This window comes from Phocoena phocoena, chromosome 13, assembly GCF_963924675.1.
Source record: "Phocoena phocoena chromosome 13, mPhoPho1.1, whole genome shotgun sequence".
Classification (NCBI taxonomy): Eukaryota; Metazoa; Chordata; class Mammalia; order Artiodactyla; family Phocoenidae; genus Phocoena; species Phocoena phocoena.
This window is the reverse complement of record NC_089231.1, coordinates 4360764-4381893: the sequence shown is the minus strand read 5'-3', so window position 1 is coordinate 4381893 and position 21130 is coordinate 4360764. Positions and strand designations below refer to the sequence as shown.

Here is a 21130-nt window from a genome sequence, read left to right as displayed (position 1 = left end):
GACTCTTTAGAAATCAATGTCCAACTGAAGACATATTCAGTCACCCACTCTTAATGATTGTATGGCCGCTCGGTTTAACTGCTGTTAATTGGACGCGGTCTGGGGGCACAGTTGCAGTGCCTGTGCTGAGAGGGCTGGGAGCAGGCGGTGAACAGTTTGCCTCATGAGCAGTTCCCTGTGCCCAGGGCTCTGGTCATTTCAGGCCTCGCATTTCTGCGTCTGCAGGAAAGCAGTGGGAGAGGAGCCTATTTTCAGGGACAATTTGGTGGGAAATATACAGACCCTCAATTGTATTTATTCAGTCCATCCCTCTTCAAAACCTACACCGGTACAGGAGCCTCACTGGAACTTCGCACATTGCCCAACTGTGGGCTGAGGGGCTGTTTCCAGCTACTTTTCTATCGTCAGACTATCTTAGAGCCTTGCTTAGAAGCAGCTCACTTGACAGGTCTAAAAGTCAAGGCATCTTTTTTTCCTTAATGCTCCAATTTCAGTGGAGGTGACAGGGCTTGCCTTTGTATCAGTACTCCGTGGTGCAAGGTGTGTTCTCGGGATTAAGGAGACTCCTTCACTGCCCTCAAGTGGTACCAGAATAATTTGATATTAAAATGATAGAACTTGGGACTTTGTGTTTCCAGTTCTGCACAGAAATGAATTGCTCAGGTAAAAGCCAACCTAGAAATTAGCACCAAGGTTATAAAAGCTCCCAGCCTCATATGATTCATGTTAACTCTTACAGAGCACAACACTTACAGCATACATAGCACCTGACACCTGTGAGGTCTGCATGAGTGGTCACTGCCATCATGATCTGTGGTCTCATGTTATTGATTCGACCTTAATTCCGTTTACTTTTCTTTCTTCCTTGGTAGGTCAAACTGTGCTGAAAATATCCGCAAGCACATTCTACACACGGGCAAACATGAAGGGGTCAAGATGTACAACTGCCCCAAGTGTGACTATGGAACCAACGTCCCTGTGGAGTTTCGAAACCACTTGAAAGAGCAGCACCCTGACATCGAAAACCCTGACCTGGCCTACTTGCACGCAGGTAAGAAACGAAAGCTATTACGTGAAATGCTCACTCGTCACGATAGTTACTAGGCTGTTCGTGTATTACCAGCCTTTATTTAAATGTGGTAGCATGTGTGATAGTATCTGCTTCAAGACTTATAAAAAAGAACACTTGGTCTTATCCCCCTCAACTATAAAAACAGGTCTTTTCAATTATATTTCATCAAGAGCAAATATGATGAAATAATCATCACAGGACAGCAGAGTTATTAATGGCAAATACTCAAAACGCGGTTGAGCTGAGACAGTAGTAGTTGTTTGAGCTTCGTATTTTGGCTAATTGATAAGGTTTTTAATTTTTTTTCAAAAAATGTTTGTGATTTAAAATGTTATGCCTGCCCTGTCCCTTGTACCATGGTTTTCCAGTAGACACCTGGAAAGGGGAGGAATGTGACTGAGGAGAGCAGGAGAACCTGGATGGGGTAACAGAGTGCCACACGTGTCCCCAAAACTAGGAGGGACCGTGCTACGGGTTTCAGGGAACGTTGGTGATGGCAGAGGCTGCTGAGATCACTCTGGCCTTGTTGGACTGGCCGTCAGATGCTGTGGGAGGATCAGATATGCAGCACCAACTGCAGGGTTAAGCACACTGACCCCTGGAGCCCAGCCTTTTGTTTAGTGAACAAGGGGGCCTTGAGTGCAGAGTTCTTCCGTGCAGAGTAGCCAGGTGATGGATGGTGAGTATGGGACCTGTCGGAAGAGGTAGTCCCCTGCAGGACATTTGCCGGAAGTTCCAACTGTAGCCCAAACAGGACTTTATTTAAATAATGCCAGGGGATCCAGGGGATGTTTAAAGCAGGTGCTTTGGGAGCAATTGGAGCTGTATTTAAACTGTCCTCCCCATCCTGGCCGTGTGGGTTACAGGCAGGCTCATCTCATCACCTTAGATTTCTCGTACGTAAATCGATGTGGTGGGATCTATTTAAAGGGTTATTGTGAGAATTTAAAAAGATCTGGTCTATGAAGCTCTTAGCACAGTACTCTCATGCCGAGAATGATCAGTGCAAAGGACTGTGGGTGTTGGTGCTGATGCTGGCGAAGTGACACTAGTGTTTGAAAGTTGTGTGAAATCCCACCCCAGATGCAAGGCTGCCTTTGCAAAATATGTAAATGACATTGGTAATGTAATGTCTACAGTGGAAGAAACAGGACTTGTTGAGTAATGTGAGGTAGAATAATAGTCCTAATCCATTTGACACTGAATGTAAGGTTATTATTTGTTTTCTGCTGTTGTGTTCTCAAATTTCTCTGTTTATACTCATCAGATTGACTCTTTAAAGTCATGGTAAAACATCTGACTTAGTAATCTCTGTTGTACCCACGTCTGTTTTTGAAAAAGAAAAACGGGAGTCAATATTTTTTGTATTTTGGTGGGGTTGTTACTGAAAAGGCTTTGAACTAGACAGTTTATCAGCTTTAGTTCACAAAAACAGATAAAGTCAAATTGAAGTATCTTCTGGCCATGAGTACCTACGGATTCTTTATTAATATGAGTGCATGACAATGCAGATGTCAGAAATATTGCCTAAAAGCTGGTGCTTCAAGAAATGGCCAAGCAAAGTGATCTAAACTGATGGTAGGTTGTCAGCAAAGTGCCATTTTCAAGGTAGTTTTACTATTTCAGCTTCTCAAGATGTAATATCGACGCATTCTGTCTCTCTCTTCCATTGCACCAATCAGACATTAAAAGTAGGTTATTTTCCTAAAATAAGGTGTCTCTAGCTCTTAAATGAAGTAAACAGCAAAGAAAGGGAGAGGAAGCTAATTGCAGACCAAAGAAACACATTCCTTTTGTTGTCCTGCACAGAAAGGACAGGCTCTTCGCTTCGCCACTGCTGCTCGAGTGATGCTGAGAGTTCTGTTTTGAGATATCATTTGTATAGAATCTTTTTTAGAAAAATTATCCTGTTTCCTTGTGTATGTGTGTGATGCTCTTGCGCATTGGATCCTAGTTTTCTGTTTGTATTTTTATGATTCTTCTGGAACCTTTTTCTATCTAAATCACGGTAGCATTCCTCAGTATTTTGACAGACGAAATCCACGTGGTGCGTGTGGGGTGTCACTTGTTTATTCCCCCCGTGCAAGGCAAGATAGCTCCTCAGTAATATATTTGCTTTGATAAACTTAGCTCCGTTAAGAGAAAACTTTAAAACGGCGAAGTTCTTAGGTTGACTCTTTGACCTTGTAATTCTGAGTCAACTGTAATACCTTCATGGATGTGTGGAACGCGCCTTCCTCCACGTGAAGTGAGATGTTGACGCGGGCGCTGGCCGCGCTTCCTTCCACGCTCTCCGGTAGAGGAAATAGGCAGCACAGTGGATGAATCCCTGATGCACGGTACTGTGCAGGGTCAGGAGGTGGACTGAAATCTTCAGAGTGGTTTATGGCCCAGACCTGACAGTGACTTACCAGCAGCCTTCTCTGCTGTCAACACTATGCATGTGTTGAGAAATCTGTAATCAAAAATTCAGTGACGCATATGAAGCAGTTCTTTTAAACTACCCCAGAACAAATAAACACATTCACTCTGGATCTGACTTAGCTCTCCCATGTAGATCAAACATCTCATGGTCTCATGAGAAGGAAAATGTTAAACAACAGCAACAGAAAAGATTGTAAATAATGTCATTTGGGGTATCTTAAATTTTAGTTAACATGCTATTTGGAAATGTCTATGTTAAAATAAGGTATTTAATTTTTTTTGTTGTTGGAAAACAGTTCTGAGAAAGTGGTTTTCCTGCAGTTGTGCTTCCCCTGGGGGCCCTGCAGTGAGGTCCGTGCCCTCTCTGAGGTCCCTCCTCACTGTAGCATCCCGTGTTTCTGTGTGCATGGCCTTCAGGGCAGGCTGGGTTTTAACTTCAGCTCTCATTTCCCTGTTGAATGACTTTGGAAACCCTGTTTTAACTCTGTGGGTCTCAGTCTTCCCCTCTGTAAGCTGGGGATAGTGATGCCTACAGCACAGTTTTCATATGATCTAACCAAGATGGTACAATATGTAAACTGTTTGACGTGATAATACTTAGCACCCATCGTTGCCCAGTGTTCTTCTCTGTTGGCTTCCGTTGATGATCCATTGTCTTCTTTCTCAATTGTTGTTGGGAGCTAGAAGAATGACTTTGATACCATTTTCCGTTTCATACTCCTGAGAATTAAAGGCTATATGTGAGCTTTAATTTTGGTTGTAGCTTTTGTTGGAAAACAAGATACAAGTGGTCATTTATTTTTTTTTTAATAAAAGTGGATTATTTAGAAATGCAGTATTTGATTTCCAGGCATTTGGGGATTTTCTAATTATCTTTTTGTTAACTACTGAAATAGTAATTAACTTGATTTCTAGCTTACATCTACTGTGCTTACAGAACATAGTCTGAATTATTTTAATCCTTCAGAATCTGTTTATACTTTCTTTATGCCCAGCATGTGGTGAGTTTTGGTAAATGTTTGAGACGTACTAGAAATATCGGTGTTGTTTGGTGCTGTATTCTGTGTTTCCTGTATGTCACTTATCTCATTTCTTTACTGTATTGCTCAGATTGTCTGTACTCTTACTGATTTTTTTTATGCTAACTCTATCACCATGGTAAGAGAGGTATATTAAAGTTGCCCACTATGATTATGGATTTGTCTGTTTTTCTGTTAATTTTGGCTTTACATGTTTTAAAGATAAATCACTGGATACTTGGAACTTTAGGTTTGTTTTATACATGTGCACACCTAAGATAAAAAATATTTAATTCTCTTATAATTATGAAATGTTCCTTTTTATCTGTAGTAATACTTCTTGCCATCATTCTGTGTTTTATATTGTATAGCTATACCAGCTGCCTTATAAACAGCATATAGCTGCATTTTGTTTCTTTTATCTGCAGTGACAACTTTAATCTTTTACTTGAAGTAGTCCTTTACTTTATTATTTATACTTGATAACCGATGTACTCATCATAGTCAAAACCCCAAACTACTTGAATGTCCATCAAGTAGAAAGGTTGCATATTTACCTAATGGAATACTCTACAGCAATGAGAACGATTGAACTACAGCTAAAGCGACAATATGAATAAGTCTCACGATCATATCATTGGATGAAGTTAAGCCAAACAAGAAGGAGTATATTCTGTATTATTTCATTCTTTATTAAATATAAAAGCAGCCAAGACTAATCTGTGGTGTAGAGACCAGTCCCTGGGATGAGGAGAGGCGGTGCTGGTTCTCCTTCTTATCCCTGATGTTGGGACGCGGTTGTGTTCAGTTGGGGAAAATTCCTCAAGCTCTTCTCTGAGTTGTACCCTTTTCTGTAGGTACTTCTCTTTTTTTTTTTTTTTTTTTTTTTTTTTTGCGGTACGCGGGCCTCTCACTGCTGTGGCCACTCCCGTTGCGGAGCACAGGCTCCGGATGCGCAGGCTCAGCGGCCATGGGCTCACGGGCCCAGCCGCTCCGTGGCATGTGGGATCTTCCTGGACCGGGGCACGAACCCGTATCCCCTGCATCGGCAGGCGGACTCTCAACCACTGCGCCACCAGGGAAGCCCAGTACTTCTCTTTTTAAAAGAACAGGATTCCCTTGACCCCTAAACTTCCAAAGAGGTTCATTTAGGTCCACTCTAGATCTAATATGATGGGATTATGCAGTCACATTAGTCCCGCAAAACTGATGACAGATTGCAAGTGGCCAGAATCTTTTCTGTCATTGTACGTTACACTTGTTCTCTATTACGTGAAATCCGTTTCATCTCAAAAGTGATCTTTATTTGAGCTTCATAGTTTTAGCAGTTGTATTTCTCCCATCTCTCTTATCCATGAATAAGCTTGGTGTTCATTCACTACACCTTGAGAAAGAATTACACACACTTTATGTGTGCAATACGGGTGACCTTCAATTGGACTTGGGTGGTAATATCTCAGAATACTTTAAAAACAACCTGAAGATTGAGATGGAGAGGGCCAAGGAGAGAGTGGAGGGGGTGTGCCAGGGCTCTGCTGCTTGTGACTACGAAGAAGATGTTTTTTCTCACGAACTCCAAGAGACAGACTCCACGTTGTGCCTCCACGGCTCAAATTGAAGCTATGCTCCCTGCACCTGCACAGATGCGCCCGGAGGGCCCAGGCATGGAGTGGCCACTTTCCCGCAGGATGAGCGCTGCGTGGAGACTAGGAGGTTGGCTTAGTTTTTCCGTATTCTCATCTGAGAAGCTGGGACTTTAAATGTAGTAAATGTTTCTGCCTTTTCCAAAGGTAATAATCAAATAGTGTTCTCTTATCAGGGGAAATTAAGCATTAAGTGATGGGACGGTATTTTTCCTAATTTCCTTAATTTTTCTACTGTCATATTTTTTATCATATTTGTATTGATATGATTTTCATTAGTTCTTATATATATCAGTACTTAATCATTTACAATATACATTAGATTATTGCCTGTGCAGGATGATAGCACATGAATCTATCAAACCCTCTTCACAGATTAGAATTTTTTATTCTCCTATAAGATAGTCATTTTTTAAATTCTTTATGACATGTATTATTTAACTTCATTCCATAGCATTTCTCTTACCCAGTTATAAGAATGTGAAAGTTTGACTCTTATCCAAATTCCAAATCCTTTTTCTTTCTAATGGTTACCAGTTCAGTACCATTTAAACTATATTTAACTGATTCCTTAATTCTATCCAAGTGCATCACTTTATACTTAGGCAGATTAAGTTTCATATTCCACCTCTGAGCCCATTTGCTTAATCTATCACGGTTAAGATAAAACAGCTGTATAGCCTTTTGTATCTTAACCATTCCCTCTCATTTTGTGATATATTCAAATTTTGTACTATAAAAGGTTTTCTTCATCATTAATTAAAAACATTAGTGTTCTGATATATAGAGAGCCTTGTAGAACACAGTCTTTTCCCAAATTCTTTGGCCCTCTATTTTTAACCCCATTACTTTCATCCCCTTTTGTTAGTTGGGTGCCCTGACACATGTCATGACATTTTGTACAATAATTCATTTTATGAAAAGGTCCAAAAATCTCAGAAAAGCCTGACAGTTTCTCATTGGTTCTCCCTTACATAAACCAATTATTACTTCAACTTAAAAAGGAACGAAATTTTTTCTGACATGATTGCCTTTGGTAAATCCATGCTGACTCACTCCTATTAAATTGTACTTCTCCAAATGTATTATTAAGCTCATCCATAAGTATCATCTCAAATTTATTTCCTAATATAGATGTTAGACTTACAGCTCTATAATTTTCAGCCTCTCCCCTCTTTCTTTTTAACCTTCAGACTAGAGTCCTTGTTTTCCAGTCTCCTGATACTTCACCACTTAACAAAAGACTTCCTAAAATAATTACTAGCTCAACAATTTGATTCTTTAACCTCAGACATCATCCATGGGTTAATTTACTATTTTTCTTAACTGCTGCTAAATGTCTTTGTTTCTTTCAAAGCCCTATCTACATAGTCTGGTGCCTTCTGTCCATCATGGCACAGCAGACTAGGTATTTTGCTCATTGGCCTCTCTCTCCGCTCTCTCTCACTCTCACTCCTGTTGGAATTCCTAAGTTTAGGACTATCTTACATTCTTTGTAGTCAATGGGTGAATAATGTCAAAGCACTATTTTTCCATCAGTCTCCTTTTTTTCAGTAATATAATCGCTCTCCCGGATGGTCTCATTTGTGTTTGTGTGTCAGTAAATGTGCTGTTTACTGGTGAGTTAAGCTGACTCTGAACTCATCACCATTTCTCTTTTATTGAGTAATATACTGATATAGGTTTTTTCAAAACTTTCTAATTAACATCCTTAAATATTTTAAAATTTAATCTCCTGAAGAATAAATATGTTCCCTCTAACATGTCTTCAGTATATGTCTAAAAACTTCCTTTATCTACTTAACATTGTGGAGTAAGTAGGCTTAAGGAAATATTTGCCCCGTGTGTCTCTCTGGTCCATTTTCTGCCATTTCCTTCCCACAGTCCTCCAAACTGTAATAGGTGTGGCTTCCTATTTTAGATGGTTAGTATGGGGAACTCAAGAACTCTATTATTTTGCACGTTTTGTCTTTTTAATTACAAAGAAAGAAAGAGGAAGGGTAGTAATAGTGTCTGTGCTGAACTTTTCATTAGGCCGTTAAATCTTCAAAGCAAAATTCTTTGGTAGGTGTTATTCCCAATTTAATGATTTAAAAAAAGAACCTTCAAGAGGTTAACTTGCTGATTGAAGTCCAAGTCTGTTTGTCTTCAAGAGTTTTCCAATTATATAACCCTACATATCCAGGAGCTTTAAAAAAAAAAAAAAAAAAAAAAAAGCTCCCTGTTTGGGAAAAGCATTAGGAACTTGTGGAGAAATCAGCGACTTGTAGAAGGTGGCTGCTGTCATCGGCCGATGCTGGCCTTCAGCTGCAGCATTTCCAGCCTCCAGCCGACCCTGCTCACTTCAGACCGGTCCCCACAACCTGAATTGGCTCTGGCCAGTCCATCCTGTTACTGTTTGTTTGTCCTGAAGGCAGTGGTCTCTGTATACTGACAGACTCCCTCGGTTTGTCTCAAGTCTGAAGTCAAGGGGAGATTCTGTCAGCAACCAAGGACCTCTGTTCAGTCCTGAATGGCGGGTTTTTCCTCCAGTTCCAGGGTTTGTTCCTACACTCAGTCCTCCTAAGTGTATAGTTATACCACTCCTTAGATTGTCTAGTTGGTGAATATATTGTGCAGTGTTAAATACGTTGCACCCTTAAAGCTGTTTGCCCATTTTGTCTTTATTTCAAAAATCTGAACAAATGGCTAGCATATACTTGAACTCTTGGTGATATTTAAATGTTAATAAAATAGTATACCCCCCCCCAAAAAAAAAATCAGCATCTATGGGTTAATGAAATTCTTATCATGGAAGCCTTCATATTGAGTTTTAAGACATCAGATAATCTGAAAACGTGTACTAGGAAGTAGCATGGTATAATATAGTTAAAAAAAAAAACAAAACACTAGGGTAAATGTTTTCACAGTTGTACTTCTACTGCCTGGTACAGAATTTGGAGGATGGATGGATGGGTGGACGGGTGGAGTCAAATGAACTAGGTTTTAGTGTCCTGACTTTATTGCCATTGAGATGTGTGACTTTAAGCAAGTCTCTCAACCTTCTACATCTGTATTCTCAGCTGCAAAATGACTAACAATGTTTAGCCTTTCCTTTGAATATGAGGTTCAAATTAACTAATACATATGAACGAGCTTTGAAAGTTATCATTGATATTGAGATTTTCTGTAGAAATAAAGGTATTGGGCTTTTTTATTGCTGTTTTAATACTAAGAAAGTAGTAGGAGAGGACAGGAATGTATTTTGCATTTATTTGAAGTTGTTATTGAGAGTAATGAGTCTCATAACTATATATGTGTGTATATGTTTTATGTGTGTAATACATATATTAGCATGTCAGTCTGAGCATATATCCAAAGTTAGGGCTAGAAAAGGTCTATATAAAACTTTTTTTTCAGAGTAGAAACTTATTATTTGAATTATTTTTATTCTTTGTATGTTGAGTACTATATTTTTAAAACGAATATGATCTTGAAATAATGTGCTTTCTAGTGTATATTTTAATGTTCTGTGAAGTCCTTAATGGCATTCACAACATTTAAAATAAAGTCAGTGTACACAAGTAAAATACGGCTTTTGTTAGTAATACCTAATAGAATTCACTGAAAATATCTCAAATTCATGTAAATCCATTTAGTTAATCATTTTTGATGGATCTCAAGCCTTGAGAGCTCTCAGTCTCATCCCCTAACTACATAATCTTAAAGGGAAGTTTTAAAGTGATGTTTAAATTTTTTTTCCAGAAAAAAAGAACTCTATCCTTTTCTTTCTTGGGTGGCCTCGCTAAGTGTAATTAGCCTGTGTAATTCAGAGCCTCGTTGAAACTGTCTTTTAGGCCGCTTTCCTCGCTGCCGCAGGTTATACAGGCACATACAGTATGGTTACCTCATCAGCAGGCAAAGTTGTGATCTTATCCCCCCTGACAACTTCATTTATCAAAATTTTAAGGGAAAAAACATTGTGGAAAGTTATAGTAGGGGCAGTATAATTTTATCAGGTGATTGATGTGGCTTTTATTTTTATATAGACCTTTTATCATGTGATTAATTGAATATAATTTATATATTTTAAAAATTTACACACTTTCCCAGACGTATCATGACCCCAACTAAAATGCAGTTTTATATGAGGAAACAAGGTAGGTGGTGACAGGTCCTACTGCCGATGCTGCAGCACAGGTGGCTGTCTCCAGCAAAGGCATTTAGTAAAGAATAGCATCACAAGTTGTTCAAGTTATGAGGAAAGTTGAGGTATCTTGTTTAATTAGCTTTGAAGTTTAGTTCTGAAGATATAAAAATGCATATTATTATTCATTTGCAATTTCACTTATTTCTATTTTTAGCAAGCAAAATTACCATTTAGCAAATTTTCCTTGTTTTAAGTTTTTATTTTGAAAACACTTGCAGAAAAGTTGGAAAAATAGCACAGAGAGTTCCCATATATCCTTTACCCAGCTCCCCCAAATGTTAGCATTATATATAACCACAGTGCAATTACCAAAACCAGACTTTAGCATTAGCACAGTACTGTTTTCTAAATTATATTGTTTATTCAGATTTCACCGGGTTTTCCATTCTGCTGTTTTTCTTTTCCAGAATTCAGCTCAGAAACCAACATGCCCTTCTGTTGTTGTGTCTCCTTGATCTTCTCCAGTCCGTGGCAGTTTTTCCGTCTTTCATTGTCTTATGTGACCTTGACATTTGTAAAGAATGTGGATTAGTTATTTTGTAGAGTGTTCTTTATTTTGCATTAGTCTGATGTTTACTCATGACTCAGTTGAGGATTTTTAAAGAATTTCTCAGAATAGATGTGGAGTGTATCAGGGGTACGGTAGGGCAGATGATGTAACCTGGACCAGTTGAGTAAGATGGTGTCTCTGTATTTCTCCACTACAAGCTTACTATTTCCCCTTTTTAATTAATACATATCTCAGGGGAGATACATTCAGATTATGCCAATAGCCTGTTTCTCCTTAAGCGTTTAACCACTAATTTTGACATTCATTAGTGGATCTTGACTGCAACAAGATCTGTGGAGTTCTAATGGTCATTTTCTCTCTTCCCCGTTCCTTCTACATTTAATTGGAATTTTTCTTTAAGGAATATCTGTCCCTTCTCTTCCAATTATTTTTATTCTATTAATTTTTACCAGCATGAACTTATTTTACTCTGTGGCTTATAATTCTATTATATCACTGTTACTTATTTTCTTGCTCACAATTCTTCAGCTTTGGCCATTGCAAGCTCTTTCAGGTGGACTCCTGTGCCCTTTGATGTGCCCTCATGCTTTTATGAGCATCTGTTTACTTTCTGGCACCAAAATGTGATCCACGTTCATCTGGTGGTTTTCCCTCCCCTGGTGGTAAAATGAGCCTCTCTTTCAGGAGCCTTAGTTCCTTTTATTGGTATTTAGAAATCATGATATGTATGCTGTATGTATTCATTGCTTGTGTGCACCCTTTGCTTTTTGGCCTTCTCAACAGACAGAACTAGGAAACGGCTGTGTGTATACTAACCCCTGCATCCCCATAAATATACCTTGTTTTATTTGTCCAAAACATCAATTATCTCAGCTATAAAATCCTCAAAAGGAAGCATATGAACAAATCTTTGTGACCTTTCGTTAAGCAATGCTTTCTTGATTATGACACCAAAAGCATGGGAAATAAACGAAAAAAATAGATGAGTTGGACTTTACCAAATTAAAAAAAATTTTGTGCCCCAAAGTACACCGTCAAGAAGTTGAAAGGAAAACCTATAAAATGGGGGGAAAATTGCAAATCTATCTGATAATGGACTTGTATTCAGAATACATAAAGAACGCTTATAATTCAACAATATCAAGGCAAATACCCTGATTAAAAAATGGGCAAAGGATCTGAATAGCTGTTCCTCCAAACAATATATATATATAAATGACCAGTAAACACACGAAAAGATACTCAACATCATTACTTGTTGGGGAAATGCAAATCAAAACCACAGTGATGGGCCCGAAATGAATACCACATTTACTCTTCTTGGCAATTACGAATAGAGGGGCTATGAACATTCACATGTAGATTTCTGTGCGAATGTAAGGTTTCATTTCTCTTGAGTAAATAAACACCTGGAAATGAGATACCTGGATGATATGGTACATATATATTCAACTTCTAAAGAAAACCGTTGAACTGTTTTCCAAAGTGTCTACACATTTTATATTCCCACCACGCTGTTTGAGAGTTACCCTTGCCCCACGTCTTTGTGAGCACTTGTTATTGTCAGTTTTGCTTACGTCATTCTAATAGGAGTTCAGTGGGATTTCATGGTTTCAGTTTGCATTTGATTCCTAATGATGTTGATTATCAGTGCTTATTTGCCTTCTTTATATTTTCTTTGATGAAGTATCTTTTGAAATATTTGCCCCTTGTTCCCTTGGATTATTGTTTTAAGAATTTTTTTTTATGTTTCTCTCCTTTTTATTAATTTTTCAATAAATTGTTATACATATATGTATATATGTAGATTAAGGTATAAAACATGTCCATCACCCTAGAAATTCCTTATTCCTAATACCAGTGCCCCATTTCCCCAGAGGTAACCATCATTCTGAATTCTGTCACTATAGATTAATTTTGACTATCCTTTATTCACATAAATGTAATTGCATAGTATATGTGCTTTTTTTTTTAAACATTTTTATTGGAGTATAATTGCTTTACAATGGTGTGTTAGTTTCTGATTTATAACAAAGTGAATCAGTTATATATATACATATATCCGCATATCTCTTCCCTCTTGCGTCTCCCTCCCTCCCATCCTCCCTATCCCACCCTTCTAGCTGGTCACAAAGCACCGAGCTGATCTCTCTGTGCTATACAGCTGCTTCCCACTAGCTATCTATTTTACATTTGGTAGTGTATATATGTCCATATATACACTACCACTCTCTCACTTTGTCGCAGCTTACCCTGCCCCCTCCCCGTGTCCTCAAGTCCATTCTCTAGTAGGTCTGCGTCTTTATTCCTGTCTTGCCCCTAGGTTCTTCATTATCTTCTTTTTTTTTTTCTTTTTAGATTCCATATATGTGTGTTAGCATATGGTATTTGTTTTTCTCTTTCTGACTTCATTCTGTATGACAGACTCTAGGTCCATCCACCTCACTACAAATAACTCAATTTCATTTCTTTCTATGGCTGAGTAATATTCCATTGTATATATGTGCCACATCTTCTTTATCCATTCATCTGTGGATGGACACTTAGGTTGCTTCCGTGTCCTGGCTATTGTAAATAGAGCTGCAGTGGACATTGTGGTACATGACTCTTTCTGAATTATGGTTTTCTCAGGGTAAGTGCCCAGTAGTGGGATTGCTGGGTCGTATGGTAATTCTATTTTTAGTTTTTTAAAGAACCTCCATACTGTTCTCCATAGTGGCTGTATCAACTTACATTCCCACCAACAGTGTATGAGGATTCCCTTTTCTCCACACCCTCTCCAGCATTTATTGTTTTTAGATTTTTTGATGATGGCCATTCTGACCGGTGTGAGATGATATCACATTGTAGTTTTGATTTCCCTAATGATCAATAATATTGAGCATTATTTCATGTGTTTGTTGGGAATCCATATATCTTCTTTGGAGAAATGTCTGTTTAGGCCTTCTGCCCATTTTTGGATTGGGTTGTTTGTTTTTTTGTTATTGAGCTGCATGAGCTGCTTGTAAATTTTGGAGATTACTCCTTTGTCTGTTGCTGCATTTGCAAATATTTTCTTCTATTCTGAGGGTTGTCTTTTTCTCTTGTTTATGGTTTCCTTTGCTGTGCAAAAGCTTTTAAGTTTCATGAGGTCCCATTTCTTTATTTTTGTTTTTATTTGCATTTCTCTAGGAGGTGGGTCAAAAAGGATCTTGCTGTGATTTATGTCATAGAGTGTTCTGCCTTTGTTTTCCTCTAAGAGTTTGATAGTTTCTGACATTTCGGTCTTTAAGTCTTTGAGCTTATTTTTGTGTATGGTGTTAGGGAGTGTTCAAATCGCATACTTTTACATATACCTGTTCAGTTTTCCCAGCACCACTTATTGAAGAGGCTGTCCTTTCTCCACTGTATATTCTTGCCTCCTTTCAACATAAGGTGACCATATGTGCATGGGTTTATCTCTGGGCTTTCTATCCTGTTCCATTGATCTATATTTCTGTTTTTGTGCCAGTACCATACTGTCTTGATTACTGTAGCTTTGTAGTGTAGTCTGAAGTCAGGGAGCCTGATTCCTCCAGCTCCGTTTTTCGTTCTCAAGGTTGCTTTGGCTATTCGGGGTCTTTTGTGTTTCCACACAAATTGTGAAATTTTTTGTTCTAGTTCTGTGAAGAATGCTAGTGGTAGTTTGATAGGGATTGCATTGAATCTGTAGATTGCTTTGCGTAGTATAGTCATTTTTACAAGGTTGATTCTTCCAACCCAAGAACACGGTATATCTCTCCATCTATCTGTACCATCTTTAATTTCTTTCATCAGTGTCTTATAATTTTCTGCATACAGGTCTTTTGTCTCCTTAGGTAGGTTTATTCCTAGATATTTTATTCTTTTTTTTGCAATGGTAAATGGGAGTGTTTTCTTAATTTCAGTTTCAGATTTTTCATCATTAGTGTATAGGAATGCCAGAGATTTCTGTACATTAATTTTGTGTCCTGCTACTTTACCAAATTCATTGATTAGCCCTGGTAGTTTTCTGGTAGCATCTTTAGGATTCTCTATGTATAGTATCATGGCATCTGCAAACAGTGACAGCTTTACTTGTTCTTTTCTGATTTGGATTCCTTTTATTTCTTTTTCTTCTCTGATTGCTGTGGCTAAAACTTCCAAAACTATGTTGAATAAGAGTGGTGAGAGTGGGCAACCTTGTCTTGTTCCTGATCTTAGTGGAAATGGTTTCAGTTTTTCACCATTGAGGATGATGTTGGATGTCAGTTTGTCATATATGGCCTTTATTATGTTGAGGTAAGTTCCCTCTATGCCTACTTTCTGGAGGGTTTTTATCATAAATGGGTGTTGAATTTTGTCGAAAGCTTTCCCTGCATGTATTGAGATGATCATATGGTTTTTCTCTTTCAATTTGTTATATGGTGTATCCCATTGATTGATTGGCGTATATTAAGAATCCTTGCATCCCTGGGAAAAACCCTACTTGATCATGGTTTATGATCCTCTCAACGTGCTGTTGGATTCTGTTTGTGCTAGTATTTTGTTGAGGATTTTTGCATCTATGTTCATCAGTGATATTGGCCTGTAGTTTTCTTTCTTTGTGACATCCTTGTCTGGTTTTGGTATCAGGGTGATGGTGGCCTCGTAGAATGAGTTTGGGAGTGTTCCTCCCTCTGCTATATTTTGGAAGAGTTTGAGAAGGATAGGTGTTAGCTCTTCTCTAAATGTTTGATAGAATTCGCCCTTGAATCCACCTGGTCCTGGGCTTTTGTTTGTTGGAAGATTTTTAATCACAGTTTCAATTTCAGTGCTTGTGATTGGTCTGTTCATATTTTCTATTTCTTCCTGGTTCAGTCTCAGAAGGTTGTGCATTTCTAAGAATTTGTCCATTTCTTCCAGGTTTTCCATTTTATTGGCATAGAGTTGCTTGTAGTAATCTCTCATGAGCCTTTGTACTTCTGCAGTGCCAGTTGTTACTTTCCCTTTTTCATTTCTAATTCTATTGAGATGAGTCTTGTCCCTTTTTTTCTTGATGAGTCTGGCTAGTGGTTTATCAATTTTGTTTATCTTCTCAAAGAACCAGCTTTTAGTTTTATTGATCTTTGCTATCATTTCCTTCATTTCTTTTTCATTTATTTCTCATCTGATGTTTATGATTTCTCTCCTTCTGCTAACTGTGGGGATTTCTTGTTCTTCTTTCTTTAATTGTTTTAGGTGCAAGGTTAGGTTGTTTATTTGAGATGTTTCTTGTTTCTTAAGGTAGGATTGTATTGCTATAATCTTCCCCCTTAGACCTGCTCTTGCTGCATCCCATAGGTTTTGGGTCGTCGTGTTTTCATTGTCATTTGTTTCTAGGTATTTTTTCATTTCCTCTTTGATTTCTTCAGTGATCTCTTGGTTATTAAGTAGTGTATTGTTTAGCCTCCATGTGTTTGTATTTTTTACAGATTTTTTCCTGTAATTGATATCTAGTCTCATAGTGTTGTGGTCAGAAAGGATGCTTGATATGATTTCAGTTTTCTTAAATTTACCAAGGCTTGATTTGTGACCCAAGATATGGTCTGTCCTGGAGACTGTTTCATGAGCACTTGAAAAGAAAGTGTATTTTGTTGTTTTGGGGTGGAATGTTCTATAAATATCAATTAAGTCCATATTGTTTAATGTATCATTTAAAGCTTGCGTTTCCTTATTTATTTTCATTTTGGATGATCTGTCCATTGGTGAAAGTGGGGTGTTAAAGTCCCCTACTATGAATGTGTTACTGTCGATTTCCCCTTTTATGGCTGTTAGTATTTTCCTTGTGTATTGAGGTGCTCCTGTGTTGGGTGCATAAATATTTACAATTGTTATATCTTCTTCTTGGATAGATCCCTTGATCATTATGTAGTGTCCTTCTTCGTCTCTTCCAATAGTCTTTATTTTAAAGTCTGTTTTGTCTGATATGAGAATTGCTACTCCAGCTTTCTTTTGGTTTCCATTTGCATGGAATATCTTTTTTCCATCCCCTTACTTCCAGTCTGTATGTGTCTCTAGGTCTGAAGTGGGTCTCTTGTAGACAGCATATATATGTGTCTTGTTTTTGTATCCATTCAGCCAGTCTGTGTCTTTTGGTGGGAGCATTTAGTCCATTTACATTTAAGGTAATTATCGATATGTATGTTCCTATTCCCATTTTCTTAATTGTTTTGGGTTCGTTATTGTAGGTCTTTTCCTTCTCTTGTGTTTCTTGCTTAGAGAAGTTCCTTTAGCATTTGTTGTAAAACTGGTTTGGTGGTGCTGAACTCTCTCAGCTTTTGCTTGTCTGTAAAGGTTTTAATTTCTCCATGAAATCTGAATGAGATCCTTGCTGGGTAGAGTAATCTTGGTTGCAGGTTTTTCTCCTTCATCACTTTAAATATGTCCTGCCAGTCCCTTCTGGCTTGCAGAGTTTCTGCTAAAAGATCAGCTGTTAACCTTATGGGGATTCCCTTGTGTAGTGTTTGTTGTTTTTTCCTCACTGCTTTTAATATGTTTTCTTTGTATTTAATTTCTGATAGTTTGATTAATATGTGTCTTGGTATGTTTCCCCTTGGATGTACCCTGTATGGGACTCTCTGTGCTTCCTGGACTTGATTAACTATTTCCTTTCCCATATTAGGGAAATTTTCAACTATAATCTCTTCAAATATTTTCTCAGTCACTTTCTTTTTCTCTTCTTCTTCTGGGACCCCTATAATTCAAATGTTGGTACGTTTAATATTGTCTCAGAGGTCTCTGAGACTGTTCTCAATTCTTTTCATTCTTTTTTCTTTATTCTGCTCTGCGGTAGTTATTTCCACTGTTTTATCTTCCAGGTCACTTATCCGTTCTTCTGCCTCAGTTATTCTGCTATTGATCCCATCTAGAGAATTTTTAATTTCATTTATTTTGTTGTTCATGATTGTTTGTTTGCTCTTTAGTTCTAGGTCCTTGTTAAACATTTCTTGTATTTTCTCCATTCTATTTCCACGATTTTGGATCATCTTTACTATCATTATTCTGAATTCCTTTTCAGGTAGACTGCCTATTTCCTCTTCATTTGTTAGGTCTGGTGGGTTTTTACCTTGCTGTTTCATCTGCTGTGTGTTTCTCTGTCTTCTCATTTTGCTTATCTTACCTCCTCAATTTTGGGATGATTCGTTGTGTATTCAGGTATTCCACAGATGCAGGTACATCAAGTGGATGGTGGAGATTTAATCCGCTGCTCCTGAGGCTGCTGGGAGAGATATCTCTTTCTCTTCCTTGTTTGCACAGCTCCCGGGGCTCAGCTTTGGATTTGGACCTGCCTCTGCGTGTAGGTCGCCGGAGGGCGTCTGTTATTTGCCCAGACAGGACGGGGTTAAAGGAGCTGCTGATTCGGGGGCTCTGGCTCACTCAGGCCGCGGGGAGGGAGGGGCACGCAGTGCGGGGCGGGCCTGCGGCGGCAGAGGCCATGCATGACGTTGCACCAGCCTGAGGCGCGCCGTGCGTTCTCCTGGAGGAGTTGACCCTGGATTCCGGGAGCGTGGCAGTGGCAGACTGTAGAGGCTCCCCGGTGGGGCGGTGTGGATAGATAGTGACCTGTGCTCGCACACAGGCTTCTTAGTGGCGGCAGCAGCAGCCTTAGCGTCTCATGCCCATCTCTGGGGTCCGCGCTGATAGCCACGGCTGGCGCCTGTCTCTGGATCCTCTTTAAGCGGTGCTCTGAATCCCCTCTCCTCGTGCACCCCCAGACAATGGTCTCTTGCCTCTTAGGCGGTTCCAGACTTTTTCCCTGGACTCTCTCCCGGCGATCCGTGGCGCACTAGCCCCCTTTAGGCTGTGTTCACACCTCCAACCCCAGTCCTCTCCCGGCACTCTGACCTCCGAAGCCTGAGCCTCAGCTCCCAGCCCCGCCCGCCCCGGCGGGTGAGCAGACAAGCCTCTGGGGCTGGTGAGTGCCGGTCCACACCGATCCTCTGTGCGGGAATCTCTTCGCTTTGCCCTCTGCACCCCTGTGGCTGCGCTCTCCTCCGTGGCTCCTAGGCTTCCCCCCTGCCCACCCCCGTCTCTGCCAGTGAAGGGGCTTCTAGTGTGTGGAAACCTTTCCTACTTCACAGCTCCCTCCCACTGGTGCAGGTCCCGTCCCTATTCTTTTGTCTCTGTTTATTCTTTTTTTCTTTTGCCCTACCCAGGTACGTGGGGAGTTTTTACCTTTTGGGAGGTCTGAGGTCTTCTGCCAGCATTCAGTAGGTGTTCTTTAGGAGTTGTTCCACGTGTAGATGTATTTCTGATGCATTTGTGGGGAGGAAGGTGATCTCCACGTCTTTACTCTTCCGCCATCTTGAAGCTCCTCAGTGTGTTTTAAGACTTTTAATATATTTTTGATATGAGACCTTTGGCAGATATATGTCAAATACTTTCTCTGAGGTGGTGACTTTTTTTTTTTTTCTCTTAGCAGTGTCTTTCATAGAGCAAAAGTTTTTAATATTCATGAAGTCCAGCTTATTAGTGTTTTTCCTTTATGGTTTATACTTTTGTTACAGTATTTGGAAACTATTTTCCTAACTCAGGTTACCAAGATTAACTCCTGTATTTTCTTCTAGAAGCTTTATGCTTTTACATTTTATATTTAGATCTATGATCTATTTTGAGTCCAATTTTCTGTAACATGAGGTATAGGTTAGTTCTTTCTTTGGTATATAGGTATCACTTTTTTGAGCAATATTTGGTGAAAACAATAACTTTTCACTGTAGAACTGCCTTTGCACTTTTGTTAAATCAGTTGGCAATGTTTCTTTGCATCCATCTCTTTCCTCTCTATTACCATAGCAGTTTCTAAAATTAAGCCTACATTGGTTTAAAATTTTATCCTTAAGTTCCCATAATTGGGTCCATGTGTTTTCCTTCAGTTTTATGTACCCCATCTCTTCATTGCTCTGTAATGTAATATTAACTCATTGAGAATCTGTCTGATTGTTCACTGTCTTGTCCTGCTCCTGAATGACTTCCTGAGGAGAGCTTCCCATACCTGATAATTGTTACAACCAATCATTCAAAACTCTTATGAACAAATAAAATGAGATACGCATATTTATATTCAGAATATAGTGACCAGAGATTCTTATTTCTTAATCTTTTATATTGATAAATAAGAAAAGGCTTTCACTTTTTGCTTATAATGTGATTCTTCTCTGGTTAGCTTTGCCATCATTTTAAATAGTACTCACCAATTTTGTATTTTGAATTCCTCATAATTTTCTTACTAGCTAAGAAATCCACTTTTAAAGAATTTGCTCTATCACCACACACTCATTAAGATGACATCTATCAAAAAAAGAAAGAAAGAAAGAAAAGAAAAGAACAAGTATTGGCAAGACTGTAGAGAAATTGAAATCCTTATGCACTGTTGGTGAGAATATAAAATGGCACAGCTGCTATGGAAACAGTATAGTGGTTCCTCAAAAAATTTAAAATAGAACTACCATATGATCCAACATTTCCACTGCTGGGTATATATCCAAAAGAAATGAAAGCAGATCTCAAGGTATTTGTACACCCACATTCATAGCAACATTATTCACAATAGCCAAAAGGTAGAAATAGCCCAAATGTCTTTTAATGAATGAATAGATAAGGAAAATGTGATTCATGCATACAATGGAATATTATTCAGCCTTAAAAAGGAAGGAAATTCTGACACAGGCTACAACATGGATGAACCTTGAGGACATTATGCTCAGTGAAATAAGCCTGTCATAAAAGACAAATACTGTAGGGTAGCACTTATATGAGGTCCCTAGAGTAGTCATACTCATAGATACAAGAATTAGAATGGTCGTTGCCAGGGGCTGGGGGACAGGAGGATGGGGGATGATGTTTTAGTAGGTACAGAGTTTCACTTTTGGAATATGAAAAATTCTGGAGATCAATTGTACGGCAATGTGAATATACTTAATACTACTGAACTGTGCACTTAAAAATGGCTAACATGGGCTTCCCTGGTGGCGCACTGGTTGAGAGTCCGCCTGCCGATGCAGAAGACATGGGTTCGTGCCCCGGTCCGGGAAGATCCCACATGCCGCGGAGTGGCTGGGCCCGTGAGCCATGGCCGCTGAGCCTGCACGTCCGGAGCCTGTGCTCTGCAACGGGAGAGGCCACAACAGTGAGAGGCCCGCGTACCGCAAAAAAAAAAAAAAAAAAAAAAAAAAAATGGCTAACATGGTAAATTGTATATTATGTGTATTTTACCAAAGTTAAAAAAATTTTAATTGCAAATATAAAAAACCCCAGTTACCCTTATCTTGTATATTT

The 21130-nt window shown here is 38.9% G+C and overlaps 1 protein-coding gene across 1 annotated transcript in view; it reads left to right on the top strand.

Annotated features, from left to right (window-relative positions):
- Nucleotides 1-21130, top strand: part of ZNF407 (zinc finger protein 407) — a 399036-nt gene that overhangs the window by 251228 nt on the left and 126678 nt on the right. The window contains exon 7 of the mRNA XM_065890443.1: nt 873-1051. Coding sequence (XP_065746515.1) covers nt 873-1051 — 179 coding nt within the window. The remainder of the gene's footprint in view (nt 1-872; nt 1052-21130) is intronic.